The 12,767-nt window shown below is 32.6% G+C and overlaps 1 protein-coding gene across 2 annotated transcripts in view; it reads right to left on the bottom strand.

The window, feature by feature from the left end:
* LOC149084255 (uncharacterized) overlaps positions 1 to 12,767 on the bottom strand; it is a 191,052-nt gene that overhangs the window by 80,817 nt on the left and 97,468 nt on the right. For both annotated transcript variants that reach the window (XM_089234616.1, XM_089234617.1), the window contains 26 exons: positions 12,170 to 12,304; positions 11,892 to 12,026; positions 11,658 to 11,786; positions 11,281 to 11,388; positions 10,904 to 11,026; positions 9,519 to 9,650; positions 9,161 to 9,292; positions 8,911 to 9,048; positions 8,701 to 8,820; positions 8,398 to 8,526; positions 8,154 to 8,291; positions 7,808 to 7,912; positions 7,589 to 7,705; positions 7,151 to 7,288; positions 6,252 to 6,332; positions 5,957 to 6,082; positions 5,412 to 5,534; positions 4,081 to 4,146; positions 3,816 to 3,926; positions 3,398 to 3,514; positions 3,116 to 3,238; positions 2,857 to 2,976; positions 2,063 to 2,164; positions 1,666 to 1,776; positions 1,454 to 1,561; positions 947 to 1,075 (listed from right to left, as the gene is read on the bottom strand). In XM_089234616.1, the coding sequence (XP_089090742.1) occupies positions 947 to 1,075; positions 1,454 to 1,561; positions 1,666 to 1,776; positions 2,063 to 2,164; positions 2,857 to 2,976; positions 3,116 to 3,238; positions 3,398 to 3,514; positions 3,816 to 3,926; positions 4,081 to 4,146; positions 5,412 to 5,534; positions 5,957 to 6,082; positions 6,252 to 6,332; positions 7,151 to 7,288; positions 7,589 to 7,705; positions 7,808 to 7,912; positions 8,154 to 8,291; positions 8,398 to 8,526; positions 8,701 to 8,820; positions 8,911 to 9,048; positions 9,161 to 9,292; positions 9,519 to 9,650; positions 10,904 to 11,026; positions 11,281 to 11,388; positions 11,658 to 11,786; positions 11,892 to 12,026; positions 12,170 to 12,304 (3,096 nt within the window). The remainder of the gene's footprint in view (positions 1 to 946; positions 1,076 to 1,453; positions 1,562 to 1,665; positions 1,777 to 2,062; positions 2,165 to 2,856; positions 2,977 to 3,115; positions 3,239 to 3,397; positions 3,515 to 3,815; positions 3,927 to 4,080; positions 4,147 to 5,411; positions 5,535 to 5,956; positions 6,083 to 6,251; positions 6,333 to 7,150; positions 7,289 to 7,588; positions 7,706 to 7,807; positions 7,913 to 8,153; positions 8,292 to 8,397; positions 8,527 to 8,700; positions 8,821 to 8,910; positions 9,049 to 9,160; positions 9,293 to 9,518; positions 9,651 to 10,903; positions 11,027 to 11,280; positions 11,389 to 11,657; positions 11,787 to 11,891; positions 12,027 to 12,169; positions 12,305 to 12,767) is intronic.

Raw genomic sequence — 12,767 nt, 5'->3', positions numbered from 1 at the left:
TTTTTTTCAAAATGTTTTTAAGTTTCGATTGAATAGATTTTGAATCACAATCTGTATCAGTTATAAGAATAAAAATTTCTTTAAAAATTATTTTTTTTAACTTAAGCATATGGTCAATGGGACTGCTCCATTTCTGATTCCAATCAACAAACTCTCAATTTCACTTGACACAATTTGGATTCATGAACAATGCTTGGAATGTATCCTGTTCATAAGTTGAGAAGTATATAGAAATGTCCTCTCTACTTGTTAACACAAGATTCATAGAAAGACTGATTATTTGTGGAGATGGTGATTACAAGGAAGAAAATTCATATCAATTCCGTGGGGGGGGGGGGGGAAGCAGAGACTAATTTTCTTCCTTGTAATCATCATCTCTACAAATAACCAGTCTTTCACTGAATTTTGTGTTAACAAGTGGAGAGGACATTTCTATATACATGTGGCCATCTGGTGGCCTATATCATTCACAAGCTATTAGTTGATTGCTTCCGCCGTCCATGTACGGAGCTTTTCAACATTATATATATATATATGCTCCAAGGTTGAAATATTCTATCTGTTTCTATAGATTAGTTGGTGGAGCACTCATCTGGCAAATGAGAGACAGGGGGTCGAGTCCCTGTGTGGGCAGAGATGAGTTTTCTTCCTTGTAATCATCATCTTCACAAATAACCAGTCTTTCGATGAATTTTAAGTTGAGAAGTGGCTGTATATCTACATGCTTAAGGCAGGATTACACTATAAAAGTTTGATAAAAGATCTTTTACAAAACTGGAAAAAAAACAATCAATAAGCCTATTTGTTTACATTCGATCAAATGCAACCAATGTGCTTATTGGTTGCATTTTTGATGTTTTATAAATGAATTTTTGTGAAACTTTTGTAGTGTGATCCTGGCCTTAGAATGTATTATTATGATATTACTCTCTATCTAACCACTTACGTTGGCATCCTTGGATGAGATCATTAGGATCACCCACCATGTCTGATGGACACTGACAAACTGCTTGATGGTTCTGCCCATTACAAATAGCATTTCGACCGCATACCACTGATGCTGATTCACAAACATCTAAATGTTCATTAGAAAATAAAAATTAACAAAAATGTGCTTATAAATAGATGTATAGAGAAGCAGATAAAAAGGGGTAGAATTACAGATATCGATATGCTGGTTCAAGACGGCAGCAACTCAAAGTTCCCTGTTTTGAGATATCAGCATTTTGAAGACTCACTTTTTATGAAAGGGGGAGCGTATAAGCAGAGTTTAGAGTTGAGGGTATTGGGGGAATATTTACACACGTTTTCACCATTCTCATTGTCTGCATCACTCAAAAATACAATTCTTTGAGTTGTTGTTGTCTTGAACCAGCCAATTGATATGCATAGATACACAAAAAAAAGTGGGGAGTAGGGTAAAATTCTTATTCAGATTTTTGAAAATACTGACCAAAGCATTGCAGTAATCCATCAGTATTTGATTGACATATGGAGTTTCCACCACATCCTTCATTGTCTTCACATTCATTTGGACTAATCACTGGTGAGTCAGTTGATGCTGAAAAAATATAGGGTAACAGTTAATATTAAAAAATAAAATTTAAATATGAAAACTTTCATTTGGGTGAGTAAATGGATATTCCACGCAATATAAATACTCACTACTGCATCCAACAGCAAGGTTGCTTGGCTGACCAGACATTCCTTGGGTACACAAGCATGTCCCTCGAACACAATTAGCATTGGGACCACAAAGTATACCCAGACAAGCATCTACGATGAAAAAAATACCGAATATTTTTTATTTGTAACCTCAATAACTTACAGAGCAGGAAGAGACACCAGCAAGATAAGGTACCAATTTATTTTAAAAAATAAGTACTATGATCATTTTTTTAAAAATGAAATAGAATTATTAAAAAACCACATGATTTTAAGCTTGTGTGTATAAATTAATCAGCCATTTGAATGTTTGCAAAATGAATTGCACGTCTCATAAAATAAAATAAGAGGTACATGCAGATTTAGCATTCATTTATTTTGTCATTAATTTTAATACCTTGACAAACTCCGCCAGAACCACAGATCTCTCCACCTCCACAAGCAGCATCTGAAGTACATGCACAACTTTGTCCAGGTTCACAGGCTACATTTGCAGGTGCTGTAAAAACAATTGATAAAATTACCTGAAATGAGTGAAAATAATGAGGGTGCACAAAGAAATGTAAAAATTTCTTAATTAAAACTGTATCTTTCATTACTAAATCATAACTTTGTACATAGAATCTTATATTCTTGTCAGAATATGAGATTCAAAACCAGTATGTTTCATCTGATAAAGGGACATTCTCATTTAATTATATAATTTTTTATGTTTTTGCACTAATATCTTATTCTTGATCATCATTCTCATTGATTATATATGCCAAAGTTTTAGACAAAAAAAATGTTAATTTTGAGCTCTGGATCAACCATAATATTCAATCTGGAACAGGAAAAATTGACCTTTATTATACAAGTTATAATAATCAATGTATTTCGTGTACTTGTGCAGTAAGTTTGAAAATTTCATAACATTTTGAACCAGCATAAACTAATAAACATTTTAAAACTGTATGTAAACATAGTTAATGAAATTTGTATTTATATTATTTATATAAATTATCTTGAATGTATTAAGTATGTAATTCATATAAATATTGAAGTGAATAATTTTAAAATTCTAGTGAACAGTATACTTTAAAAATTTCGGCATGTGAAAAATGGGTTTTTATTTATTTATTTCTAGATACAACTTGTTTTGTAGGTACAAAACACTAGAGCTATTTTGAAATGACAAACTTCAGCACTTACTACATGAGAACAATGGATTGCCTGTTGTTCCTGATGGACAAGCACATAAGAAACTTCCAACACTATTAATACAGTTGGCACCAGTACCACAAGGATTGCTTCCAAGACACTCATTCACATCTAAGTATGAATGAAAAAATATTACCATGAAACACTTTCTTAATATTAATTTTTACATTAAGTATTTTTCTCATTTCAGAAGTGAAAACGGCTTCAAGCAATTTTTAAGCGGATATCAATGTCAGAATATAAGCTATACCTGTGCAACCCAGGAAAGGATTTCCTTGAAGTCCAGCAGGACATACACAGTCTATACGATTAGGACCTTCAACACATTGAGCATTTTCACCACATCTTGTCTCTCCACATCTTTGAGATGTACCTAAGAAGAGTTTCCAGGAAAAATAATTTATCACCATTTAACTTCAAAATAAAGTTTTATGACATGATCTTTTGTTATGAATATTTTAAATTATAAGATGAAAGGAATTTAAATCTCAACCTTATGAATGCCTCCGCAAATATTATCAAAGAAACTTACCACAGACTGAATATGGATTTCCAGAAAAACCAGGATTGCATTGGCATCTATTTGGCATTGAATATGTGCAATGAGCGTTGACACCACAACCAGGAACACAAAGAGGTGGTAAAAGAGCTATAATACAAAAAGGAAAAAAAATGAGTATTTATAGAAATAGAAATAGTTTATTAAGAAAAAAAAAAACCAATATATATAAATATATAAATACAGTATTCTACTCAAGGGATCGATTATGCAATAATAATCCATGCTGAAGAGTTATAATCTGTCCATTAATGTGGCAAAATTAATGACTCAAAAGAGTTTTTTTAATCATTTTTCATCAGTCTTTTCCTTTCATTTGCTTATTATAATTTTATTATATCCTTAATAAAATCATAACAATCAAATTAAAAAAATTTGTACATCAACTTACGAGGAACACAGAGAACAGCAGGATTTCCAATAAAAAATGGCAGGCAAATACAATTTCCAGTGTTGATATCACAACGTGATCCAACACCACAGCTGACACCATCGCAACGTTCTAATTTAAATGAAGAAAAATGTTATTATACATTCACTTTTTTTAGTATATTTTTTCAAATGGTTATTCCCAATATACCAGCACTTTAATAATACACTAAAAGCTCTTAAACTGATATGAGACTACTGTTAAAAAACAAAAACTGACAACCTACCAACACATGCATTTTCCGCACATACTTGAGACTGACCACATGGACGTGAAGTACTGCATCCTCGATCTATAAATATCAAAAGATAACCATGAAAATTTGACTTTTATAATGCTGAATGAATGAATGAACGCCAGAACTTTGCTACTGGACTTATCCCGTTGCCGAGATCTCTTCCAGCCCATAGAATGACATGCTGTAATTTCCAGAAGATTGGTAAAAAGATTGTGCATTCAAACTGCCCCTGATAAGTAGTTTTTTTATTGAAAGACTCTGCAGAAAGCGAAAAAGTCCTTTGAAGCAATAAGTCAGGGATGCACAACCTCTAGCCTGTGTGTCAAAGGGTTTCATCTGGCCTATGAAAGGTGCTTCCGTAAAAAGTATCAATACACACAACACAATAAATAAATACATAGGCTGATTATATTTCCTTCATAAAAATATGGGACATTGGGAATCAGGACTGGCCAATACTGCCAAAATATTGTCAAAGGAAAGTTATGTTGCCAATTATAGTCAAACGTTGTCAAAGGCAAATAAAGTTGCCACTTACTGAAACATATTGTCTAAGTAAAGCTCTCAATTATAGCCAAAAAATTGTCAAAGGCAAGTGGAATTGCCATTTTCATCCAAAAGAATTGTCAAAGACAAGTAATCCTCCAAAAAACATATATGTTTGACAAATATGTGAAATGAATACAGTCGAGTCCAGTTATAACGAACTCCAAGAGACCGGAAAAATCACTTCTTTATAACGAAATTTCGTTATAAAGGAATTTCAGATTTTTTTGCATTGTTCCTATGTAAACTTATTTGAGGAATTAGAAAAGTGTTTGTTAAAACAAGATTTTTGCTATTACGGTATTCGTTAAAACAAGATTTGACTGCATATGTATATGACTATAATATTAATTACATTTTTGATAGAGTCATAATTGCCATAATATAATTTATAAGTCATAAAAATAATTGTAATTCTTGATTCCAAAAATTCAACAAAGCCTTGTTGAAAATGGAGAAAAAACAGGACATTTCATAAAAAAGTTGGGGTCACCAAAATTACAGGAATATCCAAAAAATACGGGCCACATGGCTACTCTTTATATGCAAGCTTCTGGCCTGTGAGTCACAGAAATACTGCATACCTGTCCAGTGGACTGAAAAGGTTGTGCATACCAGCAATAATGATTATTGTATAACAACTCATTTTTTTTGTAGTAATGTTACATTGAGATTTGATTTATAGGTATTATAAAATTATAGGAAATAATCTTATAATAGTATTATAATAATTTATAGGGAAAAAAGGAAATAAAAATGCTTATGATGTGTACCTGGATAGCATCCGCCACCAGCCCATGGATTGCCAACAAATCCTTGAAGGCAATGGCAAACGCCCTGGTTATGAGAATTGACAATACAATGAGCATTCACACCACACCATACACCTGAACAAGCTGTAAAAAGGGGAAAAAAATGATTACAGGATTAGAATTCATCAAAGTGCAATACATTTACATAATGACTAGAATTTTGCTAATCATAGAAATCTTATAAAATAATTATGAATAATAAAAAATATATTTTTAGGTATTAAAGTAAATTCTTGAGGCGAAAACTAGGCAATACACAATACTTTGGTTCGAAAAATTTAGTGGTAATATTGAGATGAACTTACTGAAAAAGTTTAACTCATCAATAAAAAAAAAAAATCAAGACTTTTTTGTTACAATTATTCCCTAAAATAAACAGATTATTTATTGTTCAATAAAAATTATTATTAAACTCACATACGGGAAGATAGTATTAATTATCCATTCCTAAAATCAAAATTATGCTTCAGAATGTGCAGATTTGATAAATATTTTTATATGCTTACGTGATACACATCCTCTTTCAAGATCATTTGGATTGCCCGAAAATCCTGGACGACACCTACAAACAGCATTATGGTCATCAGCAAAGCAATCAGCGTTTGGTCCACACCAGGCTGTGGAGCAAGGATCTGGGCGAAAAAATATGAATCAATAAAATAAAATAAATTCAAACCAAAGACTTGAAATGCTGACAGATTTTTTTTCTGTAGATCCTAAATTTTCAACTCCTTGCTTTGTTATCTTATATAATCGAAATCCTTATGGTAAGTTTACTTCCACAAAATGAAGTGAACATACCAACACAAGCTCCACCTCGAGCATCACAGGCTGCATTTCGAGGACACTGTCTATCTGATGTACAACCAGTCGCTCCACGACCTATGAAAATGAATATTACAAGTTTAATTAAAGTGAATTCAACGAGCCTTTATCACAAGTGTGTGAATGTCTATAAAAAATTTATTTAAAAATCTTTCCTAAACTCAAATGGGAAAAAAACAATGACGATTGTCACAAAGAATCTGGATGTATTTGACCTCTTACAAATGAAGTTAATTATCTATTATAAGGATCAGTTTGAAAAAATTGAAATAAAGGTGGAGAAAAATCAGTTTGTGTCACTGATATGTTAAAACATATGCAAGACGTTTAAACCATCCTTTACTTCACAAGTAAATGTTTCAGCCAAATGTGTTTATTCAACTGAACCATAAATAATCATAAAAAAACTATGTCAAGAGTGAATGGAGTATTCATCTCACACATATAACAATATAAACAACGTAAAATTTTTAAAAATCTTTAAATCTTAAAAATCTTTTCTATTGATGTAAGAAAGTAGTTTCATTTGTTTTAAAATTGATAAGGATGGATATAAATTTTTTTCACGCTGGTTTTATGTTGGAGTTAAACAGTAACATATTGTTGAACATGTTGAATTGAATGTACTAATCTGGCATACATCAGACCTGGGTATGCCAGAGTACCCAAAACTGCCAGATTACAGGAAGTTAATTGAAAAAGACCATTTAAATAATATGAACTTTTGCGCACACACACACATGCAGTGAAATGTTTTTCTCCCCTACACTGAAAGAAAAAACACCAAATTACACCGGGCCGGACTGACACACAACCAGATTATAGAGAGTCTACTGTGGTTTAATGACAGCACAGATGTGAGGAAGAAAACTTACATCCATCTTGATAAGCATCACCAGAAGTACCAGGTGGACATTCACATTGGTACCCTCCAACAATATTGATGCATACTGCTCCCACTGAACATGGACCATTAGGATCAAGTGGAAGGTCTGCAATGCACTCATTTATATCTGAAATTGAGATGGTTTGATTCGAAATAGGTCAAATTAAACATGAATGCAAATCACTAAATTTTCCATGAAAAACAGTAATTTTGAACGGCTGGAAAAGTAATGAAAGTAATATATAGCTCGGTTCAAATACAGAAATATTCAATAAGAAAAGCTTTCGTGTGAAAAACTGCTAACTATATTTTTTAACAACGGAAATTTTCTTATGCAATAACAGACAAAATATGAGAGTAAAGTGTATATAAGAAAAGAAAAATCAAACATGCAAATAACTAAAGTATACTGTTTATCCATGTTTACCTTGACAAGCATTGTTTGGGTCACCTGTGCAGCCTGGTATACAAACACATCTTGGGCCACCACCTTTAGTCAATTCACATTTAGCATATTGACCGCATGAATGCCATTCACATGGATCTGTGAAACAATGAAAATATTTGATAAGCAAACAACAATCAAATAAATGAAGTAATTAAATTTAATACACAACTGATTATTTAATGGCCTAACTACACTAACGTTTGCAATCTGATCCTTCAGCAACATATGGTGGCAGGCACTGGCACTGGCCTTTCACACATTCCATATTTGCAGGGCAACTATTAGGTCCACGACATTCGATTTCTGCAAAATAAATAATTAATATATATATATATACATACACCTCTCTTTTCTTAATTATAATAACTAACATATTTGTGAAATATATGGCTATAGAAGTTTTTGGCTCAATAAAATTCAAATTAGACAAATTAGATTGTTTCATGCCACCAAAATTCATTATTATGATGAATAATTTGAATGATGGCATTCTATGTTTTGCTTTTAAATGGCTTGTAAAATGCATCACGAAGAAAAGCTATACCTATTCTGCTACAGCCTTGCCTTGGATTTCCTGTATAACCAGCTGAACAAAGACATTGATATGCTCCAGGAAGGTTCACACATTCAGCATATGATCCACAAAGAGACCAATCTTTAATTTCAGTGCATTCATCAATATCTGTTTCAAAAAAATGTTGAATAATAGTTCATATTGACTCCTGAAAATTTTAGTTCATTGATTTTTATATGTGGCTTAATACAACGTTTATAAGCATCACTCTTACCTCTACAGAAACCGGTAGCATCCATTGTATATCCTCTAGGACATATGCAAAATCCATATCCAACTCCGGTATACACACATTCCTGATTCTCAGGGCAAGGATTGGTCGTAGAACAGTTTCTACTGACCACTGCAGAGAAAGAACTCAGCATCAGAAATGCAATCATTTGAATAATTTTTAATGCAATTGAATAAATGTTCTTAAACACCCAAAATATTTCATATGGAAAGGTGAAATTTGATTCACTGTTTAGTCAAATTTTTAGTACCCAAATGCAAAAAGAGGTTTAAGTATTTCACTCACAGATACAATATTCTCCTTCCTGTACAAAAGGGGCACGGCATCCACAATGTTCTCCTTGATGTCCATCATCCAAACAAATAGTGTTTCCAGGGCATTGATTGTCACGTGTACAAGATATCACTGAAAAAATATATACACATCATCAAATTCAAAGTTTTCATAGGATTAATAACATTTCAAGATGGGTAAAATGTAAATATAATGGCTTACATTCAGGGTAACAAGCACTGTATGGGTTTCCAATGTGTCCAGGAGGACATCTGCATATGTAACTGCCTTCCATGTTGAGACAGAAAGCATGTTGACCACATGGAGATTTATCTCTCACTTCTGTGCATTCATTGATATCTGCATCAATGGGAAAGGGAAAAACAGCTATAAAACATTGCTGAACTATATAAAATGTATATAAGTTTGCTTAATTTTTTAAATGTAGAGCTGCATTTTGATTTGATTTTACCTCTGCATTTTCCTGAACTGGAGTCGGTTGTATAGCCTCTCTTGCAAACACATTGAGGAGATGAGCCCACTGTGACACATTCTTGCTTTGCTGGACAGGGCTTTGATTCAGAACAAGCTATTAGAGATGAATCTGCAGAAAATTCAAGGGAAAAGAACATTTTTGTCAAATTTAAATGTTCAAAGCACACTGACCGACACAAATTAAAACAAAGCAGTGTACACATTCAAAACAAATAAAAATATAATAATATATATATATATATATATATATATATTTGAAATTTATTAATTTATATCATAACACGTAGATTAAGTTCTGATAAGTAATATAAAAAATAAACAGCATGATAACTCACCAATTTTTATGCAGCCTCTATATGGATCACCTTCAAAACCACTGGGACATATGCATTCATATGAACCAGGTACATTACGGCACACAGCATTTTGACCACATACCCTTCCACCAGTGTTGCACTCATCAATGTCTGTGAAGTTTGAAAGAATGATGCATAATTATTTTTGGAAGACTGATAAAAAGTTTTGACAAAAAGTGTTAAGGCAAAACACAATGTATACATGACACATTACTACTACTACTTAACTCTTTAACGCCCTGATAGAAAACCTGGGAGGGTCATAAAAATACCAAGTTTTTTGTGTTCAAAGTGGACTCGTCCAAATTTCGGCCACTTTCCCTCTCCCCACCCTTTCTCCATGAGTTTCTATTCATGTCACCCTTTGCATTGACGTTCAAACTTTCATTTCAATGGATTTTCGGGAGATAATTTGTCTATTGAAAACACCCCTTTCCTCACAGTATTATCTCTTTGTAAAATGCATCGAGTACCCTTAGTCCATTCTCAAGGAACATTCTAGTACATCAGCTTTTAAAATCCCATTGATAGGGCGTTGCGGTTGTCTTTTCCGTTCCCGCCTCTGACAAGAGCTTTCATCTTCTTCCCGTTGGTGAAAAAAGCCCACCAAAACATACCCATACCCCCTAGCTGGGCCGACTTGAGGCGGTTATGGGCATTAACCTACTCTGCCGACTTCGGGCGATCTGGGCATTATAGAGTTAACCATAAACACCTTGGGCACATTCCTTTGCAAAATTTTTAACAAATTGGTACATGCCTGAATACATGTTCTGAGCGTATGTGTGGCCCTAGCATATTTATGTTGCCGGAGTAGCGCTTGTTTTGTGTTACTGTTGGTGCTGCCATCTGTCTTTCAATATTTTAAAATGAGGATGGTAAATGCTTGAATTTTCATGTTCAGTAAGTATTATATTGTAGGTCTACCTACTCTGTGCAGAAAATAATTTTCAAAGGGGAAGGGGACTGGCTCATCACTGATAAAATGATAAGTAAGGGACTTGAACAATAGCTAGCTCAGCCAAAATGTGATTGGTCATGCCCAAACAGCCTTTTTTAATAATTAAACATCAAGGAAAAATATTTCTCTTTTCTGGAAACACACACATCCTTTTGTGCTTGTTTGGAATCTCTTACCTGGGTATGTGATTGGCTTTCACCTTTACATTTGAAGAAAAGGTAAGGGCTGATTAGATGTAGCATGTAGGATGTAACTACAATTCTACTTATTCATATAGTTTAGGTTATTTATAGCTTGAATAGTTAATTTATAAGGTTTTAGTTAAATAGAAAATTAATTTGTAAGAACAATTGGAAAGAAGAAAAATCATGTATATTACATAAGCACAAATAAAAATTCTTACCAATGCATCCCGGCAAACTGTTGCTTCGTCCTGTATAACCAGGAGAGCAAACACAAACAGTTTCTCTATTCAGATCCAGCTGACATGTTGCATGGTCTCCACAAAAGATTTCATCACATGGATCTGCAAATATACAGGTCATTTCAAAATATGAAGCACAGAGTACCAAAATAGTTATTATATTACCAAAAAAAAGATTAGTTTTCAGAATTTCAACTTAGATACACATAAAATAACAACAAAATTCTTTTCAAAGTATATTCAACCAAGATATAACATTATAATAAAGGAATCTTTTGCAGTTAAAACACCAAACAAAAGGATAGAATATTTGTTTTAAATTGAAGAAAATGTTCAAGGCTAACAAAACTACATACGTTTGCACTCTTCACCAAAATATGGTTCTGGACAATTACATTGGTTTCTACTGCATACAGAGTTTCCTCTGCAAGATCTATCATCTGTACACTGTACAACAGCAGTACCTGTTATAAGAGAAGGACAAATGAAAATTGAATAAAATTTTTAAAAAAATATTTTTTTGTGATAAGAAATTAAATAAAAAAACACAATCCATGAAAAATAATTAAGTTATTGCTAATTATGTATTAAACTTTCCAATTAGAGAATCTCACAAATGTGATCCAAGAACAACTTATTTGAGGTTTTCCTAAACAACTTAAAATATGAATTCTACAATAGAATGAAAAATTAGAAAATGTGTATTTCTATAATTTAATAATGAAACTCTTACATCTGTTGAATGGATCTCCAGATGTTCCGGGTGGGCATCGACATTCAAAGCTTCCAGGGCGGTTCGTGCAAATTGCAGATATTCCACATTTTCCATTTGGACCAAAAGCTTGTGAGCATTCATTGATGTCTAGATAAAAGAAAACAAAAAAAATTACAGCCAGTGATTTAGACCATAAAAAACAAAAAAATTGATATAAATTTTTTTAAGTTGGAAATCATTCATTGAACTCACCTTGGCACTTCACTCTTCCATTTCCAGTGAATCCAGGAGGACAATCACAAGTAAAGCTGCCTAGTGTATTGGTACATATAGCTCCTTCACCACACTGTCCACTTGGTCCGAACCGTCTATCACACTCATTTATATCTAGATGTAAAATATAAGAATTCACTTTTGTATGAGTTCATATTTAAATAAGAGTGTTCATTTAAAAACTTGTGACTATTATTGTCTCCTATCTTTTTAAAAATTAGGCAACTTGATGACACGTTCACGAAAATAAGACTAACCTTCACAGTATCTGAAAGGATCACCGGTGAATCCTGGTGGACAGTAACAGTGGTAACTACCAGGAACATTGCCGCATATTGCTCCTTGTCCACAAAGTCCTGAAGGTCCATGATTCACATCACATTCATTTATATCTATATATTAAAATAAAGAATGAAAATGAATTACATAAAAATATTGGTTAAAATAAATTTCTAAATGCAAGTGCATGAAAGATATGTATATGCATGCATACTTATGCTAGAGTCTCGATTGTACAGAGTGAATTAAATTTTAAAACTTTGCAGATGGTGAATTTAATTTTCATTTTATCTCAAAAACTAGAGCCAACCTGTCAAAACCAATGCAAGATTCGGAATCAGCAGTCCCAGTATGCACTAAAATCATTAAAATTTCCTTTAAGAACATGATTTGTTGTTGTTGTTATTCAGTGTTATTAATCTACACATATAAAATTGATTTTGTGTTTGCGTGTGTTATAGAATACACAGAAAATCAATTTTATATGTATAGTTTATCAATTATATATATATATATATATATATATATATATATATATACCAAAGGGGAACCTGGCTTAAACAATAGACTACTTTA

The sequence above is a fragment of the Pholcus phalangioides genome, unplaced genomic scaffold, assembly GCF_987345545.1.
Source record: "Pholcus phalangioides strain wild (caught in Gottingen) unplaced genomic scaffold, Ppha-v1.0 ptg000008l_1, whole genome shotgun sequence".
Taxonomy (NCBI): domain Eukaryota; kingdom Metazoa; phylum Arthropoda; class Arachnida; order Araneae; family Pholcidae; genus Pholcus; species Pholcus phalangioides.
This window is presented reverse-complemented; position numbering and strand designations above follow the sequence as displayed.